The 25,193-nt window shown below is 39.7% G+C and overlaps 2 protein-coding genes across 2 annotated transcripts; one reads left to right on the top strand and one right to left on the bottom strand.

The window, feature by feature from the left end:
- Positions 1-391: 391 nt before the first annotated feature.
- ATP6V1D (ATPase H+ transporting V1 subunit D) lies at positions 392-10,306 on the bottom strand. Its single transcript, XM_032111334.1, has 9 exons — positions 10,120-10,306; positions 7,625-7,742; positions 6,391-6,470; positions 4,961-5,028; positions 4,247-4,291; positions 3,714-3,817; positions 3,259-3,325; positions 1,878-1,956; positions 392-1,270 (listed from the first exon to the last, which is right to left on the bottom strand). Exons 1-9 carry the CDS (start codon positions 10,158-10,160, stop codon positions 1,129-1,131), a joined length of 744 nt encoding a protein of 247 aa, XP_031967225.1. The 5' UTR covers positions 10,161-10,306; the 3' UTR covers positions 392-1,128.
- Positions 10,307-10,472: 166 nt separating this feature from the next.
- EIF2S1 (eukaryotic translation initiation factor 2 subunit alpha) lies at positions 10,473-21,394 on the top strand. The gene is made up of 8 exons (XM_032112425.1): positions 10,473-10,585; positions 12,470-12,711; positions 14,165-14,244; positions 14,679-14,830; positions 17,532-17,638; positions 19,377-19,474; positions 20,099-20,242; positions 20,540-21,394. The coding sequence occupies exons 2-8, from the start codon at positions 12,471-12,473 to the stop codon at positions 20,663-20,665; spliced, it is 948 nt and encodes a 315-aa protein (XP_031968316.1). The 5' UTR covers positions 10,473-10,585; position 12,470; the 3' UTR covers positions 20,666-21,394.
- The last annotated feature ends 3,799 nt before the right edge of the window (positions 21,395-25,193 follow it).

Below are 25,193 nucleotides of genomic sequence, written 5' to 3' on the forward strand. Positions count from 1 at the left end.
CTGACAAGGTGGTGACTGGTCAAAGGTTGGACTCACTGATCTTAGAGGTCTTTTACAACCTAAATGATTCTGTGCTTCTGTCTTTAGGAAAACAGGTCTTCAAACTGAGCAGGGTTTAGTGACAGCCTGCTGATCAGCCATTCTCCTGGACTCCACTCATGAGCCCTGGACATGAGAATCACAGGAAGGGCGGACTGCTGTATGTTCAACCCTGCTGCGCTTGCCAGCCTACTGAAGCAATGAAGATTTGCAGCAACATGTAGCTGGATAGCTGTTTCTATATACTTTTGGCAGGAGGGAGTCACTTCTCCATGGTTACTTACTTAAAGCAGTAAAGATTAAGTAAGTGTGGGCACAGGCTGTAAGAGATGTGCTCAGTGTGGTTTCCAAGTCAGGGGCAGGGGGTGAAGCAGAGGTTTTATTTTGAAATCAACACAAGCAGCTTTTAAGACTGCCATATTCTAGCAACTTGAGCCAGACACCAGGTATTTTAACAGGTAAAATTTACACTTGTTTCTAGCACAGACAGTACACAACTTGGCAGAACCTCTAATTAAAACTGTAGTTATTTTAGGCCAATGGTAACAATCGTGCAATGAAAATAGATCACAGAAGACTGTGGATTTCATGAACAGGTTAGAAAACCAGAGTTTCCTTTACAGGCATTTGACTTCAGCTGTGCCAATACTGGCTTTAAGCAACTTGAACATTAATAAGTCAGCAGTAAAGACTATCCCATGCATCCTCCTCCCTAAGTAACATTTTTCTCTGCTTTTACTAGGAAGGGGAGCAATTAGATGAATCTGATTAGGCAAATCCAGAACCATCCTTCAAAAAAATATAGCTATCAACAGTCATTCCTACTAAGTGAAGAAACAGGCTGAACATGGAATAGAAGACTTTCCTGATAGTAAAGCATCTGACCCATTTCTGCCTTTCCTCCTATGCTATAGTCAAGTTCCCAGATTTCTAATCTCCCAGGAGAAATCCACAATCCATTCAGCTCAAGACTTGGACACCAAATGAGAAGCCACAGAAGTATCTTGGAGGCAACATGTCTTGAATTATATTTCAACTGGACATTCTGTACTTTGGGTCCCCTGCTCCATATACAACAACTTTGCAGGGTTACTCGAAGAGAAGGTCTTCATCCTTCTCTTCTGCTAAGAGATTGGCTGGCTCACTTTCCCCACCAGCAGCCCTCCGCAGCTCCCGTTCTTGATCAGATTTTTCTTTCAAGACTTTTTTCTTTTCCTGGATCTTTTTTAGCCTGTGAAGAGAAATGCAGCTTTATCTGTGAAGCAAATGTTTTCATACAATAGGTTAGCATCTAAGATGCCATACAACTTGGATTTGATAAAGCTACCTGGAAAAAATTCTGTAACAAATACCAAATTTGGCAAAATGGCAAAAATAAAAGTCTTTTATTGCTAGCTGCTGCAATTGAAACTCTTAACCAAACTCCAAATTATATTCTTAACCCTGCACACTGTATTATACTACTCTGCTTGCCTTTAATCAACTTCATTCCTCTTTGATTCATTTCAGGTTTGACATTTTTGTTTCAGGTAGCCCAGAACATTGACTTTATTGGCAAAGGTCTCCTTAAAGCAGAACACCTCAGTGTACTGTATCACATCATTCCCTCTGGAAGAAAAATGACAGCTATATACAACTTAATGGAAGGGATTCACGTATAACTTCCAGACAAGTAATTGGTGAGCTCTGAGTGCCCAGCTGTGGAAACTCAACATGCAGTAAGCATGAAGTCATGTTTTAACAGTGTTTGCTGCCAGATTTGGTGAACAGTTCTCCTAATTCCCTTCAGAGGAATGGTCTATTTTAGGAAGAGACCAGTCTACTCTTTTGATATTTACCTGTAGAATTCCTCTCGTTCTCGTTCATCCAGTTCTGTGATGATGTAAGAAAGAGTACGCTCGATCCTGGGAATAATCACTAAAAAAAATATAAATAAGAAAGTTGTTGGGACTGCTGTTATATTAGCCAGGAAGTTATCTAATGTAGTGCACAGATGTTGTTTGAAGTCAATCTAGTAATTCTTTTGGCTAGGGGAAATTTATGTCTTTCATGGAAGATCGTACTATTTCCTGATGGACAAGTACATAAAATATAAAACAGTCCTGAGAAGTGGGCAAAATTTGAATTAAAACAATGTTCCTCCACCGCATTGGTTCAGAAACTTCTGTTCAGTATAGCGCCTTTATTCAGAATTATCTCCATTTAAAAGGGCCATCATGAAAACTAAATACGACACAATCACAAGAGAAAAGATAAGACACTAAACACAGCTTTAACACCAAACCGGGCAAGCTCTGTGTCAGAATCATTTGTTGAAAGAAGAAACCTGTTATCAGCACTACCAAAATTTTTTGGAAGGCTGCAGAGGAAACCTTTTCTAAGTCAAATTCTCAGTGATAAGCTGCATTTAAGGCCTGCATGTTCAAAGAAACCAGTTTGAATAGGTTGAAAAACTGCTGAATAGGATGATTTGGAAACATGGACTGAAATATGTTATTGTGTACATGCAAGAACTCTTAAATCCAGGACATCAAAACTCAGAAAGCAACTTGAAACAATCAAAGCAGTCTGGACACTGCAGCAAAAGGAATCACAGCCAATACTGGGATTGTAGCAGTACTTAAGAAATGGCAAGAAACAAATTTACAAACAAGAACATGAAGAATAAAGAATTCAGATCAAAGGAAAATTCCAGGGTTGACATAAGGACTGTTCCATCCAAAACCAAGAAGTCACCAGCCTCTCCACATAGGGCATTGTTATTACAGTTTCAAAGTTTGTTAGAGTGATTTAAAGGTAAATGTATTTTAGTTATTTGAAGTTTATTATGCTAGCTATTGGAACATCTTAACACATAGAAACATCACTATCTTTTGCTTCTGGTCAACAGGCTTGACCAGTTAAGTCAAAGTCACTAGCAGGGACTCCAGAATGTTTGTGACACTTTTGTCCTGTAGGTTATCAGTACAATTTCCTGATTACTTTCTCATGCTTGCCTATTCATTTATCTCTGTGTCCTCCACTCCATTCCGCTGGGCTTTTTTTTCTTTCTTGCAATATGTTTAATTGTAATGCTTTCTAGAAAGCATTCTTGAACTGGTGAGAAATTCTACTAGAAAGAAAGAGAAGAGTGGCTTCCTTGACCCTGACGCTCATCTTGCATGGAGGCAGAAAAATGGAAATGGAAAATGGAAATTTCCCAAATGGAAAAATACTCACCATGTTCAATTGCATTCACACGTCTGTTTGTTATTTTAATGGCTTCATCCAAAGTAATAAAGGATGTCTGATGGAATGGGATTAAATAATTAATAAATAACAAGATAAATTCAACATTTCCATCAATTCTGTACAAAAAATCAAATAGCACTTGAAAGCCATGTCTATAATGTAGCTTTACAAACAATGTCCTTGATAGAAGCAGAGTGTTTTCTACTACTGTCACTAGCACGCTGAATACTGAACATCAGCAGTTACAAATACCAACTCTCCCAAAAAGTGTTTTCTTAGCATTAAGGAATAAGGATTTCTCCGAAGCAGTAATATAGGTAAGAAAAGGTTTTCATCTTTGTACAGCACTGGGACTAGGTTAAGCTACAAGTACTGAGAGATGGTACTTTCATTTCAGAAAAGCGAGAAACCAACGATCCCGTTCTTTTTTAACTCCCACCAACCTGCAACGAGGCCAGTTCCACAAGCAGCTCCACAGCTTTGGCATAGTTCCTCTTCAACTTAGCCAGCTGTTCTCCACCTCTGGCCAAGCCAGTGAGCTCATAGCCTGAAAAAAAAAAATTGTTACTATTGCTACTGTAGTGTTTCCTTCCTAGATAAAAACTAATACTTTACACACTACAGGGATATAAAGAGTTCATCAAGTGAGACATTAAAGCCTTTGCCCATTAGCAAATTGTCTTTATATTGGTTTATGTTGTGCATGTCCCTAGTAAGACTCAGCAGTCTCAAAATCTGGAAATACGAGACAAGTCTTCTCCTCACCTGAAAAACTCATTGATTTAGGAAAGTAGAATCTATTACAGTCCCTAATAATCCCTCCATGTCACAGCACCAGGGCAAAGCATCAAAGGAAGTAAGTACCCCTATGCCTATGATGTAAACTGACTTACCATCAAGATACGACAAGTATTTCTGTATGAGCACGGAATAGCCATAAGAACATAAAGACAGAAAACACTTGGGTTATACTTACTGTCCCCTCCTTCCTGGTAATGCTCAAAAACTGGCAAGGTTACACCTGACAAGAGTGAACAAAAATGCATGTAAGAGACATAAAGGGTTATAAATTTATTAAGTACAGCTCACTTTTACTTCTAATTATGTAATGTCAGAAGCTTTGTTTACAAGATATTCCTATATAGCTTGGAATGATCAAGTCATGCTGGTTCTGACATATAATATGGAACTTCAGAATTGTGTTGAGCTCACAGGCATCAAGACCCACGGAAAATTCAGGGAAGTATTCTGGTTTATTCAGTTTTATTACGTTTCTGTTTAGTCATATTTTCCCTTTGCTTAAGGAATATTTTAATCATTCAATCCTGATTTATCTGTCTTGTTTTCTTCATGGACAACTGTGGATAGAAAATTGCATGAAATTTTTTTAACTTTGGGACTTAATTTCCTGATCTATTTTCCAGTAAAGCTTTACAGAAGTTGTGCTTTGTCCAGAGATACAGAAATTGGACTGCAGTTTACACACATCCATTTTATTTTATGAGAGGTAAATAACCAAATACAAAAATCATAAGCTGTATGTGAAAAAACCAACAAATTACAAGTGTTCCCATTGTTAGATAAGTAAGAAAAAAAGGAGACAGTGTTTGGATACATTCCTGCCTATTTCCAAGTCTCCTCCCACAATTCCCTTATGAGTTGAAATACTCATGGCCTGGAAAAGAGTCACCTGCTACATTGTCTTTTTTAGCTCTGATCTTGACTTGTGCTTTGTTCACATTTTGGATCACAGTGGTACTGTAAGGAAGAAAACATACATCTTAATCAGGAAAGCTGAAGTGGTTCATTAACTCATCATTATATACAAGATGAATCAGTTATCAAATAGCTGCAAGGACCTGGAAAGTGCTGTCAGCTCAGTTCTCTATGCAATTCTTTGCACAGTCTTCAAAGCTAACACAGAAGCTTTGAAAGAAATAGGTTTCCAGCAAAGTTTGGAAAAGATGCAGAGTCTATGAAATGTAACATTAAAAATGTCTTAGACCAAGTTGACAAAGCATAGCTAAAAAACGAGCCAGTTATCTGGCAAACTATTTTAATAACATGAGTCTAATCAACCTGTGAGATTTTTTTCATAATGAATGTGAAGGAATTTCAAGGCTTCAAATGCAAACCAAGGTCACAACATTTTATTCATTTTAGTCTCTAAGTATTTGTTCTTACAGACTATTAATGAGTTTGTTTACCCACTAACTACTGTATTAACAAACTTGAACTTGTACAACAATTCATCTTGAAGCATTCTAAAGTAACTTAAGGTCTTCCAAGCACAGGTCACTACAGCTAACTCCTGCTGAAGTCCAGTTTACTTACAGGGTGGAATCTGACTTGTTTATAGCTAAACACAGTGACTAGTTAGGACAGGACACAGCGCTATATCCAAATGAAAGGGCAAAAAGACTTTTCTTCAGCAGCACGCAGATTACTACTGTGTCTGATCACTTGGCTCTTCCCCATTAGTTGGTAGTACTATCAGCTGAATCTTTAACACTTCCCCAACTTTACTCCACAAGGTCCATGCACACTTAAAACACCCTAGACAGAACTGTAATTTACTAAAATACAATTAAAGTATCCTGCTGGAGGAAAAGTATTTGTTTCCCCTCTTGCATGCAGCCCTCACTAGCCCTAGTGAGTCATAGGTCAGTGAGGTAGGAGATTAGAACAACGGGTAAAATCACTGTGTGACTTACTGCCAGCAAAGAGCACACATTACATCTGTCCCTCAAACTCACATGAAAGACCAAATTAACAAATTGTCCAATACTCTGATATAAATTCTCACCTCCCTATATTTTTTATTCCAAGCTGCAAAAATCAACACCTTCTGAAATCAAGGACTGTGACAAAAAGAACATTCTGTTAATCTTTCTGCTTTGTTTAGCTTCCAATGGAGTATGTTTTCATCATGCAAGTTCTCTCTCTGCTGCACTGATGTCTCCCACCTTTACGTAACAGAATTCAGTTCATCCTGTCCATTGTCATCTTTTTTTAAGTGCATTTAAGAATGTTACTATTTTTTTTTCAAAAGAGAAAATAATTTGTTGATAGCTCTTTCCCATGGGTACAACATCCTCATGCAAGCCTAGAAATCCTCACCTGAAATCTCCTGCTGTGAATTTTGCCTCAGCAAGTGAAAAGGCAGCTTCTCTCATCACCTCACCCATCAGCATCTTAGTCTGTTTAAAAAACATAAAAAGGCAGCAAATACAAGGCACATTGTTACTCCTTTTCTAGGATAAATGAGCAGCATAAAGAGAAGAATGAGAACTTGAAGAGAGTGAGAAAGTCCTATATGCATAACATACTCTCAACTGAAAATTGTAATTCCCAGGTGACTGGCAAAAAGAAGAAATATTTCAGCTGTTTCACAGTGTAGAACTCATAGAAACAGCAGAAGATTCGTTTTTCTTAATAATCATTAAATTATATTACATGGGGGTGAAATCACAACAATAAAGTAGGAAAATACTTTTCTTTCACACTGTATGGAATATTATGAGACAACTGAAGTTGTTTTTCAACATATAAATGTATGCAACTTTGTGAAGCTGCACTCTCCTCCCACTCTGTTTTTCCCAGTTTTTACAGATTTGTAGCCCTTGTAGCTAAAAACCACGCTATCGAGAAACCCCAGCCTTTTTATGTTAGACAATCTACAGGAAACAATGACACAGAGTGAGGAGAGCTTGCCTACAGTGTGGCAACAAAGGACCACTGCTAACCACAGACACTGCAGCAGCTGCAGCTAAAACAGTACAACTAAACCCATCTGGTATGGCAGAACAGAACAACCCATATTAGGCTCTACTGACTATCTCAGATTTGTCATCCATGTTGCAAAGGAAGAAGCAGGACTCTGTGTTTCCTCATAAAGGAACAAGTTCCATCTGGACAAAACTGCTTGCTACTGTACCTAGTCATGCAGGAAACATAGATCTGCAGTACCCCCTCAAGCCAGGTAAAGCAACAAAAATGGGGCTACAGAACATGTTAATACCATTCCTAAACTATTTGGCAGCATCAGAGCAAATTCCCTGTAATATAGAAGAGATGATAGGGAACTTGGGACACAAAAGAGTGCAGAGGCTAAGACTATCAGGAAAGAGGTGAAGAATATTAACTCTTCCAAGTTTCTGTATCATGGCAGCCAAAAAACGTAATTCTGCTCATGTGTCCTCAGCAGTCTCACTTACAAAAAACAGGTTATCTAGAAAGTTGTCCTATATTCCAGCCTATCTAATGAAGTTAGCAGAACAGGAATGCACAACAGACAGAACAGACAGATTTCAAGTAAAGTGAGCCAAACAAAGGAAAATTCTAATTTACCTACCTCAATAATTTTCTTAAGGATTTGCCTGAATCGAAGCGTCAAAGCATCAGATTTTTTTTTCAAGAGGTTACGACCTGTTTGGGCTCCTTTCAAACGAGCCTTCATGATGGTCTGAGCCCTGGTAAGCAGAGAAATAAAGAAAAAACATCCTGCATCATCTGAATGGATTAGGAAAAAAACCTATGTGAAGTTTTTTGACATGCATATGATTGAAATTATGAAGCAACAGAGAAACACCATTGCAGTAAAACAAGATGGCCACTTCAGGAGAGAATTTTAAATTCCCATTTAAAATCAAGGGAATTTATATATATCTCCATTTTCAGTGAGAACTACAAGATTATTATCTGTGAAGTCAAAGCTCATGAAAAATTTGACAAGACATCTATCTATTCCATAACAGGAAATAAGAGTTTTCATTTTTCTTCATGACTTAGAAGTACCAGAAATCAAACTATTCCAAATACCCACTGTCACTGTCACACTGGTATTGCATTTAAGTTCTTTTACTGCTATGTCATCTTCTCAAAATCAGACAACACAGCAAATTCTTCATGTGATCATAACTGTTGATGCCATGTTCTGATTTTACAGAGCAAGAAGATACAGCAGTTGTACATTCTGATTTTCCTTATCTTCATATGCTGAATGGGAGATCTACAAGCTATTAAAGACAATCAAAAGTAGCAACCATTTAAAAGAGATATTAGTGAGTTAGCTGTTGCTTTGTATACCCTTTACTTCCAGCAGCACACTTATACGTTTCCTGTATGAAATTAGGAACTGTGCTACTTTCTGCATGCAGCCGCTGTACACAAAGGACAACATTCAAGTCCTTACACACTTCCTCTCTGACCTTGGAAAAGTAAGTATAATTAAGATTCTATCTCACAGTGGAATCCATTACTGGTCACATCTACTGGCACATGATGAGAATAGCTCTGTTAACATCTACCAAATACGCGTAACTGAAAACTATGAAAACTTTATGAATGTTTATGATTTTCTTATAAAATCAGAGAGTAAAAAGGCAATTTTACTTTCCCAACAAGCACGTGTGTCATCACCTTGAACTAACTTGTTCGCTCTGTTCACCAGCTGCCAGAGACTGGCTGGCCTTCTAGTTCAAGCAAGATCTCACTTGCTCTGAGAGTGCAATAAACAAAGTCTTGTTTACTCTCAAGGAAACTGAGCAGCTTCTGGAATTGAAGACATCCAGTACAGAAGAGGCTCACACTAGCAAGCCACCTTATAACAATAAAACCCCCCCCCAAAACCAACATAAAAAATAAACCTTGTGAAATCCTCTTCTGTCAGTTAACAAAATTAATTGTTGCAGACACAGGTCATCTTTATTTTGCCATTCTAACTTATATTCCTTTGGGAACACCACCCACATTATTGTCTATCACCTCGTTTGAAACCAGGCTTGTAAATATTAGGCCTCTGTACATGACCACCCTCATGACAGAATAACACATCACCCCACAAAAACAGACACCTTTCAAAAGTGATTGAAGTGCCCCCTCCTTGAACACCTAAACTGAATGAAAAGAGCACTACCAAAGAGCGAGACCAGATGACAGTGTATGCAATAATTCCTGTGTATGCAATAGTTTATTTCTAAACTGAATTTCAAAACAGAACCTTTACCATGTATTAACCTTTCCATATAAACTGTTACTTTCTATGTCCTGAGCTCATACAGAGTGAAGAATTATTATTTTATGTTTGAGGTTTTCTGTCCTGCAAAGCATCCTTTTTATTATAAAGATTATGTGCAGGCATCAACCCACTTTTATGCAAGAAGATTTGAAACAGCCTTTCACCTTAAAGCAAAGTCTGTCTGTCCCGGAGGGTTCTGAAGAGAAACTGAACAACATTAATAAACCAGAAATTTTATTCAAGTGTTTTTGTTTCAATGTTGGCGGCTTTCTAAGCCTTCTCAGGAGACATGTGATTTCATGACAAATAGTTTGCTGCCTGGATCTGGAAAATTACCTGACTCTCCACTACAGTGGGAGCACTTTACTTCCTTCTTCTTTTTTAACACTTTATGGACCTCTCGTACAGCAGTATCGTCTCTTGCAGAGTTAAGGGAAGCTGTGGTTCCATTTGTCCATTTTTCCTACACATACATTCTGCAAACTGTTCTTTTTTAAGTAAGGTTTGCGTAATCACGATTTTAAATACCACACCCGGCATCTCGGTGTCGGGCCCTGCCTTGGCCCTCTGAGGATTGACAGAGCTGATGGAGCCTGGAATCAGAAACTGAAATTGAGGACTAGCGGCCCTCAGCTGCTCAATCACAGAACCGGGGGAGCCTCACTCGGTGGCGCAGCGCGCACACAACCGGCGCAACGACTCCCAGCGCCGAGCCCCACAGAGGAGCCCTGAGCGCCCCGAGAGCCGCCGCTCCCGCCGTCTCGGGCACGGCACGGAACCCCCTCGCTCCCCCCTCGGCGCTGTCCCGACCCGTCCCGGCGGACACTCACATCCGCGAGGGGAAGATCTCGATGCGGTCCTTGGCCGACATGGCTGCGGCGGGGCGCGGGGCGCAGCGCGGCGGGGCCGGCTCGGGCTGTCACCGCTGTCACCGGCTGGGCCGGCCCGGCTGCCGCCACTGTCGCCGCCGCCGCCGTCACGTGACTCGGGCCCGCCCCCGCGCGAGGCGGTGCCCGCGCGCAGGGGACGAAACCCGGATGCGCGCGCGGCCCCGGGCGTGCCGCTTGCCGTCACGTGTCCCCCGGGCTCGGCAGGAGGTGACGCGATTGGCTGAGCCCGCGGCTCTGACCGCCCACCGCCAGGGGGCGCTCGAGGGGACCGCGACCCGTCTCTCCTCAGCGTCGCGGCGCCTGCGCAGTAGGGCGGCAGCGGCCGGGCGCACGCGGCGGCAGCAGCGGGGCCAGCGCGGGACTGCGGGGCGCGAGCGCAGCGCGGGACCCCCCGGGCCGCACCCAGGTACCGCCGCGCGCCCCCGCCCGGCTCGCGCCCCCGCTCCTCCCGGAGCGGCGCGTGCGGCCCGCGGCCTTGGGGACCCGGCACCGCTCAGGGCCGGGCCCGGCGTGACGGCACCGGCACCGCGCCCGGAGCTCTGCAGCCGGCGGGGCCGCGCTCCCCGGGCCTCCCGCCGGCGCCGTGGCGGAGATGGGCTTTTCCCGGCTCCCTCTCCGGTGCGGCGGTGGTCGTGGGGCAGCGCCTGTGTCGGCGGCGCTGGTCAGGACTGGCTCCGTTTTCGCCAGTTTCCGCAGACGTTCTGCGGCCGCGAGGGCCTCGACTGAGGCGTGTCCAGCCTCTGGAAAAGATAAATACCAGCTTCGGCACGGTGGGCGTAGTGTTGCTCCTGGGGATCTTCCACAGAAGGCCAAAATAAAAACCTTGTGACTGGAAAGAGGAATGATGTGTGTGCTGAGCGGTATTTGTCCGCTCGTGCTCGCTGTGGCTCGAGTTTGTTGCTTTGCAGTGCAGCTTTCTCATGTACCCCCTAAGTACCTGCAGGATTGAGGAGAGCTGCATTGAGTGGACTAGAAAGGCGAACTGTAGTTTTCCTTTTTAACCTTGGAGTTCTTTGTTCAGCTTACACAAAGTTATACAAAACCTTCAGAGTGTTTCTATAATGCTTTGCTAGTCTGTATTAACCGGTTTTTAAAAGTTAAGAATGGAGGTAAGGGTGGACACGATCTTCTGAATTGCATGGCCATGTGTACATAGCATTTGGCATTACCTTCCTACTCTGATTTTAAATTTTTCTGTAGCTAGAAAGCACTGGCACTGCTGTAAGGATCATGACTAAAATTTCAAAATTGTGACTAAAACAAACCTCCTGAAGGAGTGATGCATTTGACTCGGCATCTTAGGCTCCTGCTGCTGTAGAAAATTTTCTGTATGAAACTTCAAGGCATAGACAAAAGCAATTGAACTAACTTAGATGCTTAAGAGCATGTGGATTCATCATCAGAAAAATTAAACAGTTTAAGCATTCCTTCTTACCAGTCCTTGATTATGAAATGTTGGTTTTACTTTTTCTTTTTTTTTTTAATGTATAATGAAGGAATTCTGGGTTTTTTTCATGTGATTTTGTTGGGTTTTTTTCACCTCCTGACTCGCAGTCTTTGGGGGGTGGGTTTTTTTGTGTTTTCAGTACTTCAGGCCAGGCTAGTTCTGTTCTGATTAATGCCTTTGGTTTCTTTGCTGACAGTTGGCCTCTGGAGCAGGTCTTGCAGGATTACTCTGAACATCTTGTGCTGACTTTAAAAGTCATCTTCTGGAGTCAGCGTCTCCTCAGTACTACAGAAGCTTCTGTCTGCCTCTTATTTTCTTAGCCTCACGTGCTCTTATTATGTGCATACGACATCCTTTGTGAGCACTGCAGGCTTCTCTCCTATGTCCTTCTGCTCTTACAATCCAACTGATAATCCTTGAGAGTTCCTTCCAACTCAGAATAATCTGTGAATCTGTGAAAATGTTACAGTGGCTCATGAATTTAGATGCATGCAAGGTGTGCAGTGCGACCTTTCCACCACTTGAAGAAGCCTTTCCAGTGTGCTGTGTATAGGCAGTACAACAGTTGAAGTGGATAATGAAGTCTGGGTAGAAAGCTTTTTCTATGTTAATGCAAAAAACCAGCATCTTAGGAAATGGTTGTGGTAATAGTACTTAGAATACAAGTTAATTTATTATTTAGTTTCTATTAAAACCTAAGCACAACCTTATCCTAATTGCTACCTTTTCTGTCACTGTTCCTCTCTATCCTCCCCAGTCCTTGCTGATTTATTGCCATATTTGTAGGAGAAGGCAATGATGTACTGTGAAATAAAATCTTTGGGTTTTCTGCTCAAATTCCAGAATGCCGGGACTAAGCTGTAGATTCTACCAACATAAATTTCCAGAGGTGGAAGATGTAGTGATGGTCAATGTTCGGTCCATCGCTGAAATGGGAGCCTATGTCAGCCTGCTGGAGTACAACAACATTGAAGGCATGATCCTCCTCAGTGAACTGTCCAGGAGACGTATTCGTTCCATAAACAAACTCATCCGGATCGGGAGGAATGAATGTGTTGTGGTCATAAGAGTTGACAAAGAGAAAGGTATCTGGGGATATGGTGGGCTATATCAAGATTGAATTCGTAGACAGAAACGCCGATGAACAAAGCGGGGTTTTGTGGGTTTTGCCAGGGTTACTTTTTTTGGGCATTGAAGTGAAATAGACCATCACTGACCATACCTATGATCATTCTTCTGTTCCTCTGTGTCCTTTGGGAATTGGGTCAAGGAAAGTAACTGGCATCAGTAAAGATTTGAGTGGGTCCTCACCAGATTGGTCACTGAACTATAGTGGAGTTTTCTTTTGATATCTGTGTAGATTTTCTAAGCTGAAGAGAAGGATCATTTGCTGTAGACATAAAAATCTAGATGCTAAGCATTTAGTGCTCACCATCCATACTGTTTGTTAACAAGTCTCAAACCTTGTTGATAAAGGTGATGACAAGTATGTAACTATTGTGAATCCTGTAGGGTACAAGCTAAGATTGTACAGGCGGTTTTGGTTTTTGCTGTCTTTTGAACATTTGAATCTTTGAAGGTTTTCTTAAATGTAATTTCTATTGAGAACATTTCAAATTTTGATAATACTGTTCCATGCAATATCTAAAATTTGTATCCAGCTGTACAGAAATAATGAACACTGAGCCCATCTCCTAGAAGTGTTACTGTTGGTATGATATTTCTCAAGTTATATGCTTTTCTAGAATACTTCTGAAACTGCAATTAACTCTGAGAATAAATAATGAATGACAGGATAAGGAAAAGCAGAGACGAAAGAAGGACAAGAATAAACTTATTTCAGATAAATTTGAAGTGAAATAAGTTTCCCAATATCTCTAATGAAATTATACTTTTAAAAATTAATTTTGCTTTCATATTAACAGAGAAACACATCTGGAATTCATCTAGTGGTCTTTTATTAAACTTACTGGAGAACCTATAGTTTGTGAGAAATAGGTGGTGGTCTTTTCGAATTTAGAAGAGAGTTCAAAAGAAATTTTTTCACAGGCAATTCTTTCAGGCTGAGCATATTTTATTAGGAAACTGTTTAGAGCTAAACTGATGGGGTACCAGCCTTGAATGAAATTGTGTTATCACTACAAAAATATGCATTGAATTTGCTTCTTTGTATGCTGGAGTGATTTTTTTTCCCCTAACTGTGTACAGAAACATAAAAATGGATCACTAGTTGCTGAGATAGTGGTTTGCAGAGAAAATATTAAGGCAGTAATTTAAAAGAATGTTGTTCAAAAATTTGCTGTTCAAAAATTTGCTGTTGTAAGTATTTACAGTTGAAAGAATTTTACATCCTAATTTGCATCATAATTCACTACATTCATCAAGGTTTGACTTCGTTTCTCTCTGTAGCAACATATGGGGATACTGTACGCAGGGGCAAATCCTGAGCCAGAGTGTTTGTTCATATGAGCTTCTCTTGAAGGAGTCAGACTTAGATTGCACAATGGCTGACACTTTTAAAATCATCTTCCCCAATAGGTTATATCGATTTGTCAAAAAGAAGAGTTTCTCCAGAGGAGGCAATCAAATGTGAAGACAAATTCACAAAATCAAAGACTGTGAGTTGCCTTTCTATATTTAAGCACTGTGTATTTCCAGCTTCTTTCTTGAGCAACCAAAATGTGCAGACATAAGATAAAAATAAAGCATTGTGTTCATGTATTAAGCATGCTCTGATTCTCATTTACCCATGCAAAGATCTATAACCAGCTCATGTGTCCATGAGTGCTACATGGTAAGCTGCTTATTAATTAATTGATTGATCAAGAAAGATGTCAGTTGAGAATTTATGATGTAAAAGGGTATATTTAATTGATCAGAAATTCAAAAGTACGTGCTGGTTTAGCACACCGTGGACAACTTTTTATTGAAAAGACACGCAGGTAGTTCGAGGCTCCTGTCCTTACTGCTGTGTGGTCTTAACACTTCCAAGTAGGAATTTTTGTCTGCTTTCAGTATTTGGTTTGGGGTTTTTACCACTCCTATGTTGCAGGTTTACAGCATCCTTCGCCATGTTGCTGAAGTCTTGGAGTACACCAAGGATGAGCAGCTTGAGAGCCTGTTCCAGAGAACTGCCTGGGTGTTTGATGACAAGTACAAAAGACCGGGATATGGTGCTTATGATGCATTCAAGCATGCAGTCTCGTAAGGACTTCTTTTATGCTTCATGGGGTTTATTTCAAATTGCAGAGGAGTATTTCCTGAAGTAGTTCTGTCACTATGTTCTTTTGGGTTGTATCCTTGGGTTTCTTTCTCAGAGTCAGTATGGAGAATATACTGGTCAAGTAAATCTAGTAAATTTTGACATCAGTCTTCCAGTTGCTTATGGTAGGTTTCTCTGTCTTACTGGATTTTTCCAAGTTCCCAAAGCTCTTGAGAAAGAAGGCTCAGAGGTGACATGTTTTTATCCATCTTTGAGTCTGCCACTCTGTGTATGTCAGGTTTTTAAAAGAAGTAATTGAATCTGATACGGAGAAATACCAAAGTATCAGTGAATAATGTACAAAAGAGTACAAAAGAGACAGATGAGCCTGTGACATTTCTAACAGAGGAGGAGCCACTGGTCTTGGTTTGTCTGTCAGAATTTGCCTGGTTTTAGTCCCAGGCAGATTTTATCAGAAATATCTAGCTCTATGTCTGAAGGCATTTCTACTCAGAGCTGATTGTCACTCTTCCATTGCACAGGCAGCTTTTTTCTTTTTTAAATACAATAAGCTGGGTTGTTACTTTTCTCCTTTTCCGAGCTTAAAGCATGGGATCATAAACTTAGAAATGGAATTATGAACAGAAAGAGGTGGAAATTGTGATGCTAAAGAAGAATGCACTGAGATAGACTGTTGTTTTGGGTTTTTTTTAATAGAGTCTGATATTTTCATTTGCTTTCAGAATTAAAGTGTTTGGTTTCCCTCTGAAGAATCTACCGTGAAAATTTCAATCCTAAACCGGATTTTTCAGTAAACGTTTTCAGTTCTGCTCTTTCATAGCACCTAAGCGTGTGAGTGCTGAACTGGAGTTGAACGCTAGATGGCAGTAATAAGGCTTTTAGGAATGGCGTTGACTCTAGGAAGTGAGGCACTCGGTAGTGTTTTTAATTAGCTGAAAACCAGCTCTGCGTTTTGGGGGGAAAAAACAGCTTGTGTCCTCATTTAGAATGAATGTTTCATGTAATAATGCTTATTTTCTGGTGATAGCAAATTTACTGGTTATTTTCTGGTGATAGCAAATCTGGACATATTGCTGTAAAAGGAGTTCCAGATCACTCTTAACTGATAAATACTTTGTTGAACACCAGTATAATAGAATTTTAAAAAAACCCCTATAGTTACACTGGCTGTTTTAGCTTCACTTATATACTCATGAGAAGTCCTGAGCACAGGCCTTTTGTAGCTCATTTGCTATTCAGTTTGGAGCACAAACTTCTGAAGCTATCTGTTCTCAAAACATCTTTCCATCAGTAATGCCTTAAGATTTCTGACAGTGGACTGCAACTTTTATTTGTTCCTGTTGTGCTCCTACATAAATGTATAGCAATGGAGCAGAAAAATATGGATATTGCTGCCTTCCTGTTCTTGCTGGAGTGCTGTGTGAGTTTTAGCATTCCCTCTAAGAATTTGACTTGTTATTTCTTTCTTTGTACTGAGGATTAGTGTTTTGGAGTTTCACACAGCATGGTACCTGTGGCGAGAATTGGACAGTATATTTACCTTCTAATCAGTAAAAATTAAACATTGGGGACCTATTGTTGAAAGTCTACCAAATGCTTTAACAGGTGGATTTAGCAGGACAGTTTGTAAATAAAGCAGAATTTGTATGTCCCATAAAACATTTCTGCTACACAGGTTCATATTTTGATCTGTAAAACCTGTCATGTTTCTGGGTTCTGTTTGCTTGTTTGGCCCTTCTACTCTCTATACTTAGTATACAAAAACATGAAAGATGATGTTTTATTAGCAGCAGAGACCACTCTCTAGTACAGCCTCTGACTTTTGGGCCATTTTGTTTCACGTTTGCCTACTCGTAGTATTATAGGTGATCGCATGGGTTTTTTTCAGAAAACTGCACTTTTGTCTCTGCAGAACAGGAACTGTTTTTGTGAGGAGTTTTTTGGTTATGTTCTCTGTTTCAGATAGATTTGGGATAAATTTAATACAGCAATAGAAAATTGACACCACTTCTTCAAAAAAGAGCTGCTAATTTATACTGGTAGACAGCAGAGGAGTTTGCTTTTGTGATCTCTGAATTTGAAACGATTTGCTTGGAATTTAAAAAGCCTTAATCCTTTCTTTAGCCAAGAACGTAGCCAGCAGATAAGTATCTTGTCTATGATCCATACTGTTAAAAAGAAATACAGAATAACACGGAATGAGTATGGGTTACTTTGTAGAATGACAAAAATCGTGTGTTTGAATGACACACTAAAATAATTTTAAAACTCCAGATTCATCATGGATTCTCTTTCATGTGATACGAGTGTATCTTCACACTGGAGGAAACAAAACAATATCAAGAAACTGGATACTTGTCACATTCTATTTATCTCATATAAAGGGAGCCAGAGGGATGCCATTCCTTCACTTTAAAAAAATTTTTTTAATCATTCAGATGGTTCCTTTCAGGAACAAATTGAGTAAACTACTTACCTGCTGTGTTTACCAATAGAAAATACTTTGAAAATAGATGTGTTCATTTTCTTGCAGTGTTTCAAGGGGTTCTTAAGAAATTTCCCTGTTTTCTTTGCCTGGTAGATATCTAGGATTATTTGTAAGAAATAGAAATAGTACCAGCAGTTTATGTGGTTGTATTCCTCTTCAGTATAATTTCTATAACGTTGCTTTGCTTGGCTCAGAGACCCTGCAATCCTGGATAGCCTGGATCTGACAGAGGAAGAGAGGCGTGTATTGATTGACAATATTAACAGACGGCTGACACCACAGGCAGTCAAAATCCGAGCTGGTGAGTTCTTCCCACGTGCTCCTTGAACATAGCTTAGGTCGAGATAGTGTGCCTTGTTGCAAACTATAAACTCAGTTAAAACTTAACAGTTCATAATCCTGGTATTTGAATGGAACTGTTCAGAATTAAGACATCTTAATCAAGGATTGCTTTCAAATTTCCTGCGTGGGTTCTATCCCAAAGTGCAAGATTGCTTGGAACACAAACTGGTTGTCATGATAGGTAATGCGGTCTGTCATTTTGCATTGGCACACAGTGAAATTAAATATTTTATAGTTATTACTGCATCTACAGTATTCTTTTTCATTATTCAGAGTTTTAAATTCATTGATTCCCTGGCAGGATGATTGATCCGTGTCAGCACAGCTACAGCATATGCCTTAGTCACTTGCTCATAAACACGTGAAAATAGTATTTCTAATGGGTTGGTTGCAAACCATTCAGTGGGATATATCAGCTCAAGCCTAGCATATCTCTAATGTATGAACTAGTTTGTCTTATTAATTTAGTGTGGGCAGAAAAAGCACATGACTGCCTGACTTAAGAAGACGTACTTCAAAACTGTAAATCTGGCTCTACAGAACAGCCTAAAGGCACGCTTGCCATTAAACAGATAGTGTAGCAGAATCAAATTTTTAACCAGATTGAGAAATTGCCACTGCTCTGCAAGTATATATTGAAGAGCATTAACACTTGCTGATTACTGTGGAGAGAAAAGCCTTATCCACATGACACTGCAGTCAAGAAGAGAGTAAAAAAGTAAGGTAATGTAAAATTCCTCTACTTATTGCTTTAGATTACCAGGAGTTAACATAGGCTTCAAATATTTGATTTGATTGCCATGAAGAGTGAATTTGCTAACATGAATAACACTTCATCAATTTTGAAAATTGAGTTACTTGATGAGCATGTCTTCTTACTTCCTTCATGCTGCCTATTTTGTTCTGATGGTCTAAGTCATTAATTTTGTCATCAGCGCAAGTGTAGAATCTTGCCATTGGCTTCTGAGGCTGACTGGGATGGTCCTCTCTGAATTTGTTCCTGATATCTCAGAATTAGCAGGTTTTTGTGAGTCACCTGGAAGTGAAACCAACTTCTTTGTGTAGCTTAGTCTTGTGCCATTGCTATGCAGGTAAAGAAATCTTTGTCTTCACACTGGTCAGGGTATTACAGATATCACCAGCATTAGTTTATGCCTTGATTTTCAAACACCTATGAAAGGCCATAGTTAAGTATAATCCTAACCACAGGTTAACCTTATAAAAATATATTCTAATGCTCCTCAAGTGATGCCTCTCTACTTGTGTTGTAATTGCTCATGGAGTTCCATAACTTTGTGGATGTGTTCCTTTTCAAGTTTCACTTTTCCTTATCTTTCATTTTCTCTTGTATTTATTGCTTTTATATTTTCATCTCTCCATGGAAATACGTAATTACTAGTGTTGTGTTGTATTTACTGGATGAGAAGTGAGTGAATATGGGTGTATAATTTTGTGTCCTAGCTTTTCAAAGCGCAATGTAAAATGTTGCATGTTCAAAGAATTTATAAAGACTTTAACCTCAACTTAGAAGTCAAGCAAATGTAATACCTTCCTCAGATTTGGGAGCTACTGAGGCTCTCATTGTGGATAAACATTGGTTGCTAAAAAGATTTATTAAAGCTTAAGTTAAAAAGCTTTAAATATTTTGCAGCTTTTTGTAATGGTAGAATTTTATTACTTGTATTTCTCTGTCCTAGATATTGAGGTGGCCTGTTATGGTTATGAAGGCATAGATGCAGTAAAAGAAGCTTTGAGAGCAGGCTTGAACTGTTCCACGGAGAACATGCCCATCAAAGTGAGTGCTAGTCTTTATAATGGAATCAAAAGCAAACTTTCCTGATGCCCTCAGGGACCAGTAGTATGCAATTGTACTGGTCACATGAAGCCATGTGCCTGCTTTCCAGTTCTTCTCCTGCAGGTCTGTAACACTTTTACTTTCAGCTATGACAGTCCTTCCTATGGTTGTGCAGTGGCTTTCAGCGTTCAGGAAGCTGTATTTATTCTGTTCAATTTGTTAAAGTCTGGTATTGGCACACTACATAACCACTGTTCCTTTATGCAGTCTTAAGTAGGGAGCAATAAATTTTATTTTCAGGTATAAGATTGTGCAAGAAAAGGAAAGTTTGCTCCGCTTACATTTGAGTGTTGGTAGAATGAGTACTGTACCCAGGCCTAGTTTTTCTTCCCCAACAGTTTTTGGATGTTAAGTGAGCTACTCAATAAGTGTTCTTAAAAAAACTTGAAAGTACTCTCTCCTTTGGAAATTACTTTTTATAACAGTCTCTTATAACAAAAGTTTACTTAGTCATCATTAAAAAAAAAACATATGGGTTGTAATGCTTTTAATTGTTTGGCCTAGCTAGGCATAATGTCTTTGTTACTGAGTTTGCTTCTTTCCCCAATCTTTACAATGTGGCAGATTAATCTGATAGCCCCTCCTCGTTATGTGATGACTACTACAACACTGGAGAGAACTGAAGGACTGTCTGTTCTGAATCAAGCCATGGCTGTAATTAAAGAAAAAATTGAGGAAAAGAGAGGAGTCTTTAATGTGCAGATGGAGGTAAGAACAAATTACATTCTAAAATACAACTTTTTTCCTTGCAATATTTCTAAGTAGTGCAATATCAGTAGTGCTACAAGAAATCATAGCAAGAAGTTATTAAGAAACAAAAAAAAAATCTGAGTGTCTGTGCTCCTGAAATAAACAAATGGTCAAAAAATCTAACTTTGCTGGGTTTTATTGTGTGACTTCAGGATGTATTTTATCTCTTACTATTTATGTGGAATCAGAGTCTAAAAATATATGTGACCTTTCTTTATGAGAGTTTGCCATGTGTTCTGGTTTGGTGTTTTTCAGCCTAAGGTGGTTACTGACACAGACGAGACTGAACTTGCAAGGCAGCTGGAAAGACTGGAGAGGGAAAATGCTGAAGTGGATGGGGATGATGATGCCGAGGAAATGGAAGCCAAAACAGAAGACTAAATGTTCTGGGATACTTAAACGAGAGACCATATGGAAAACTAGAAACCCCATTGCAAACACTCTGGACTAAACATTTCCAGTATTGAAAACTTCAAAAACAAATATTTGAAGTGTTTTCCTGTTTAAAAAGACCAAAATGTAACAGGCTCTTTTAAATAACTTTTGGTGCAGCAGCTTACCCAAATTGAATCCTTTGAAAGGGAAGGTGCCTAGTCAAATTCAAGGCAGATCTGGCCAGAAGGAGTTTGCAGCCCCATACTTAACACTTTCATACGTAACAATTCCTAACTGGTGATTGCAGCTCAGTGCATCTGTTAATGATCTTTCCTGGGAGCAGCAAAACCAAGCAAGCAGAACAGTTCTATACAGAATGTATTTGAGCAAATATTCAATAAATTTCTGGGCTATGTAAAACTGAGGTTTTGAGTTTTTTCCTCCTCTTCTGTCACATGGCCTAGAGTGGTGTGAATATAAAACCTGGAACAGCATGATTAATGGGCGACTCCTCTTTAACATTGAAAGGGCTTTCTTTTGTTTGCTTTAAATCAAGCTGATAATGAGTGGACCAGAACGTTTTACATTAATGTTTTACTTGCAAGTTTGTTGATGCAGACTTGTTTAAATTAGCATTTCCTTTGTTTATCATCTGCATTTAGGGACTGAGAACTTGAAAACTTTGAAAATAGCTTGTTTCCATGCCAATAAACATAGCTGATAAATGAAAAACTACATATAGTTGCCCTTTGCTCGATAGGTGAATATAGCAGGAGCTTTAATGAACTTACATACTTCAAAATGGGCAGCACTGTCTGTGAGCTCACTGCAACATGACCTTCAGTTCTGCCTACCTTACATCGCATTTACACTGGACTGAGATACTCACTTTAGAAAAAACCTGTTTATCTTCTCTGAAGAGAAACAAGATGTGCTTTCTGAATTGGAGTTTAAAAAACCAAAATTTAAAAATCCTGTTTTCCTTGTCAGTGGGAACTGAGGGGAAAGAGTTGTGCTTTCTAAGTAACCTTTCCAGCTTGCTAGATTTTTAAATCTGTTGGTATTTTTTTTTTAATTGTCATGTCCCATACTGCCCTTTTTTTTTCTTAATATTTTGTGGTGCTAGAGGGAAAATGCACGAAAAATGAGGCTTTGAGCATTAACTAGGCATTCTTCTTACTGCCTTGGTACAAACTATATTATTGCTACGTGGTGTTGCCACAAAAGCGTTCTCAAAGGGCATACATACTGCAATGTGCTGCTTGTCCATGCTGGGGTATCAGAGAAGTTCATGTGTACCCAACTCTGATAGTAAAGCAAAGCCAAAAAAGGTAAATAACTTTCAGTCTTTACAGAATGTTGGAAAATACTTGAATGCGCAAAATGAAGAAAAAGATACTTTTAATGGTTTTCTCACATTGTCTTTTCAGCAGCTGTGTATGACAGCCTTGCATGGCTTGAAGTTGTGATAATGTCAGTTTCCTGTTTGAACAGCTCTTCCAACTGTGCCCCTTCACTAAAATAGTGATTTGACTTCCATTAAACACAAAGATGGGTACTCAGGGTACAAAGCAAAGTATTTTAAAACTCTGTCACCGTGTGATCTCCATGCCATAATAATTCTGTGAAGGAAAAAGTACTGAAGAGTGAACCACACGTGCTCTAAGGAAGGAAGGAGTGCAATGCAGGGATTACAATTAGTATAATCTGTGAAAGCTGTTTTGGTGTGTTAATAGGGGAGCATTGTTTCTGTCAGTAACTTAGGCAGAAGTTTGTTAAATTTCTTCAGTAGCTACCAGAGCATTTCTAATTAGAGCTGGAATGTGCTGGTGGGCAAGAGTCTGAGTTGGTTGTGAGTGCCTGAAAAAAATGGCCGAGATGGTGAGGATGATAGCAAAGCAGGTTCAGGTAAATGCATTTCAATCACTTGTCATCCTGGCAGATAAAATCAGGCTCTCCCAATTTGTTCTCCTGAGCATATTTCAACCAAGAATAAATAAAAGACACAAGGCAAACCTGGTCGATCCTTCTCATGCATTGCAGAAACGGGAAGGAGGAGGTATCAGATGGGTGCCTGTTAATGAGGGAGTGCTGGGGCTCTGCTGTGTTGCATCACTTAAAGATCTTTAGGAGTTGCTGAGCTTAATGCTTTGTGTCTCAACCTGGCTCTTTTTCTATTTCTGGAACTGTCTTTGCTTACTGAGTGCTTAAAATAAGGGCTTTTTGTGACTTTGTTAAGTTGCTAAATCCAGGCAGCACATTCCTGCTGTTCATTAGCTACTGTGCTGTTTGCTGAACTGTAATCACAAGGCCAACATCTCCACTTGCACTAAGCATAGTCAATGGAAGGGAAGAGGACAGGTATACCTGTGGACAGGACTTGGCTTGATATGTTAGTTGTAAGGATCTCAGTTTGACTTTCCTACCTCAAATTGATTTTCTAAGATTGACAGCTTGGAAACATTAAGGACTCATTAATGCAAAAATCCAACCCAAACAGTTATAGTGGCTCAGGTCAGGCACAGAGTCTGGTAACACACAGCCCGGTATCCTGTTTCTGATGAGGGGAAATAGTGGTTTCTAAAGAAGTGGTGCCCTTGGGGCTGTTGTGGTTTGTCTGGTTTTTAGTACAGTGACAATTTCTTGCTGTCTTCTCTCTGATTTTGGCCCACAGGATTTTTTTTAGGTGCAGTGGAGCTGGTGTGTTCTTCATAGCAGAATCTGCACTTTGATTTTCAAGAGTCTAGGCAATGAAACAACTGTTTCCAAATACTTGCACCTTTCTACAGTTAATTTTTAAATTGCTGTTATGTCAGAATACTATTGAATGCTTGTTGTCTTTCACTTTTATCTAGAAATGTTTCATCATGCTTTATTTTGATGTGGTTTGTTTTCATCATATTTCCTAATCCACTAAAGGAACTAAATATTTAATGAGAGTGCTACACTGGAGGGCAAAGTCCTAAGAAGCTGCTTTGAAAACTGTGGTGTCTGTAATGCCCCAATGCTGTGTGTGACATGATGATACACGCTGGGCATGGCAGAGCATGGGACGGGGTTTTCCTTTGGGCAGGTTCCCTTAATCTCAGCTGTGTGGCTTCTTGAAGGACTGAACGGGAGGTACCAGCAGGGTCTGCCAGCTGAAAGAGCACAGCCTGCACTCAGAACTGTGGAGGCTGCTCCTCCCTCCCCTGTAACCCTGAGTAGCATCCTGTGATCTTGAAGCCGGCTCTTCCTGGCCATCCTATTTCAAATTCTACAGCATATAAAGTATTTGGGGGTCACTTCAAAGGGAAGAAAATGTGAAGCACTTAACTGTCCTTTTTCTGTTGTACTACTACACTGACATGTGGAAAACACTCTGAAGGGAATCTGAGGAAATGGGTACTCTTCAGTAGTTTTAAGTCCCACAGAAGATTTGATGTAGAGCTCCCTAAGTTTATACAGATCGAAGCATGTCCTTTCCCACCGGAAGCGTTCAATGCCAGAACTTGCATTCCCAGCCCATGCATGAATAGGACAGCCCGGGTCCACTGACTCATTTTATACGACCTGACCATGAAAGATCTGTGTTTACTCAGCCTCGGGAGCAATACAGGGGCAGTTTTTCAGCCTCGATTAACTACAGAATGAGACAGGGAGGAAGGGGTGTGTGTATGATAAATATCTGAAGTACTGAAGAAACACTTTGAGTTGAGGTATTGCAGGAAGTGAAGGCTCTATATAAGTAGTTAATACGAAACCTGTTATTTAATGACCAGCTGAAGCAAGATTTGTTTCACCTTTCACCAGCAGTTTGACAATAGAATTCGTTGTTGCTAATGTTAATTTTGCGAAGATACGTCTGCGGGGTCGTGGGTGGTCTGCATGCTGGAGAAAAGGAGCTTGTCAGATCTTCAGCAAGGACTGCTTATGGAGCAATTCTGAGATCACTGTCTGAGCGAGAGCCCCCTGCAAGCTTCTACCTGTCCTCCCTAGCATGAAATAGCACCTTGAATAAATTGCCTGCAGTAACAAGCTGAACAATGTGAAGTCAAACCTCAAATACCAAGCGGTGGAACACTGTATTCCTGAAGCTGGTTATATAAAGAGTGCATGTCCAGGAAATGCATGCAGCAGTAATATCTCTTGTGTACCTGGTCTCAAGTTTTCTTTTTTTTTTTTTCCCTCTTGTGTAATGTAATGTACAAAACTTGGTGAGGTGAAATTTATTTTCTTTTATTTTTCTGCTGAATTTATCAGAGTTTTTTTTCCAAGATTCATCTTCTGAATACAACTTTTATGTACAAATATATATGTGTGTGTGTATATCTATATATGCATATATATATATATATGCAGAGATGGAGATTATTTTTTCAATTAACAAAAATATATTTGGTTAAGTTCTGCTTTATTTTAAGACTACAGTAATACTAAAAAAAATTACAAAATTTTCCATTGGTAACTCAAAATATTACATACCAGCAGCAAAAAGTGTTCTGTTACTGTACTGACTTTAGGTGGACTGAAGAACAAACATACTGGGATATGA

The sequence above is a fragment of the Corvus moneduloides genome, chromosome 6 (assembly GCF_009650955.1).
Source record: "Corvus moneduloides isolate bCorMon1 chromosome 6, bCorMon1.pri, whole genome shotgun sequence".
Taxonomy (NCBI): Eukaryota; Metazoa; Chordata; class Aves; order Passeriformes; family Corvidae; genus Corvus; species Corvus moneduloides.

Bases quoted from the DNA above. Each gene is read 5' to 3' on its own strand.
- ATP6V1D (XM_032111334.1), bottom strand. From the start codon at position 10,160: ATGTCGGCCAAGGACCGCATCGAGATCTTCCCCTCGCGGAT. The intron at 1,957-3,258 runs GTGAGTATTTTT...TATTTTTTTTAG, and splicing joins TGTGAATGCAATTGAACATG to TGATTATTCCCAGGATCGAG. The intron at 1,271-1,877 runs GTAAATATCAAA...TTCTCTTCACAG, and splicing joins GAACGAGAGGAATTCTACAG to GCTAAAAAAGATCCAGGAAA.
- EIF2S1 (XM_032112425.1), top strand. From the start codon at position 12,471: ATGCCGGGACTAAGCTGTAGATTCTACCAACATAAATTTCCAGAGGTG. The intron at 14,245-14,678 runs GTGAGTTGCCTT...CCTATGTTGCAG, and splicing joins AATTCACAAAATCAAAGACT to GTTTACAGCATCCTTCGCCA. The intron at 17,639-19,376 runs GTGAGTTCTTCC...TCTCTGTCCTAG, and splicing joins GGCAGTCAAAATCCGAGCTG to ATATTGAGGTGGCCTGTTAT.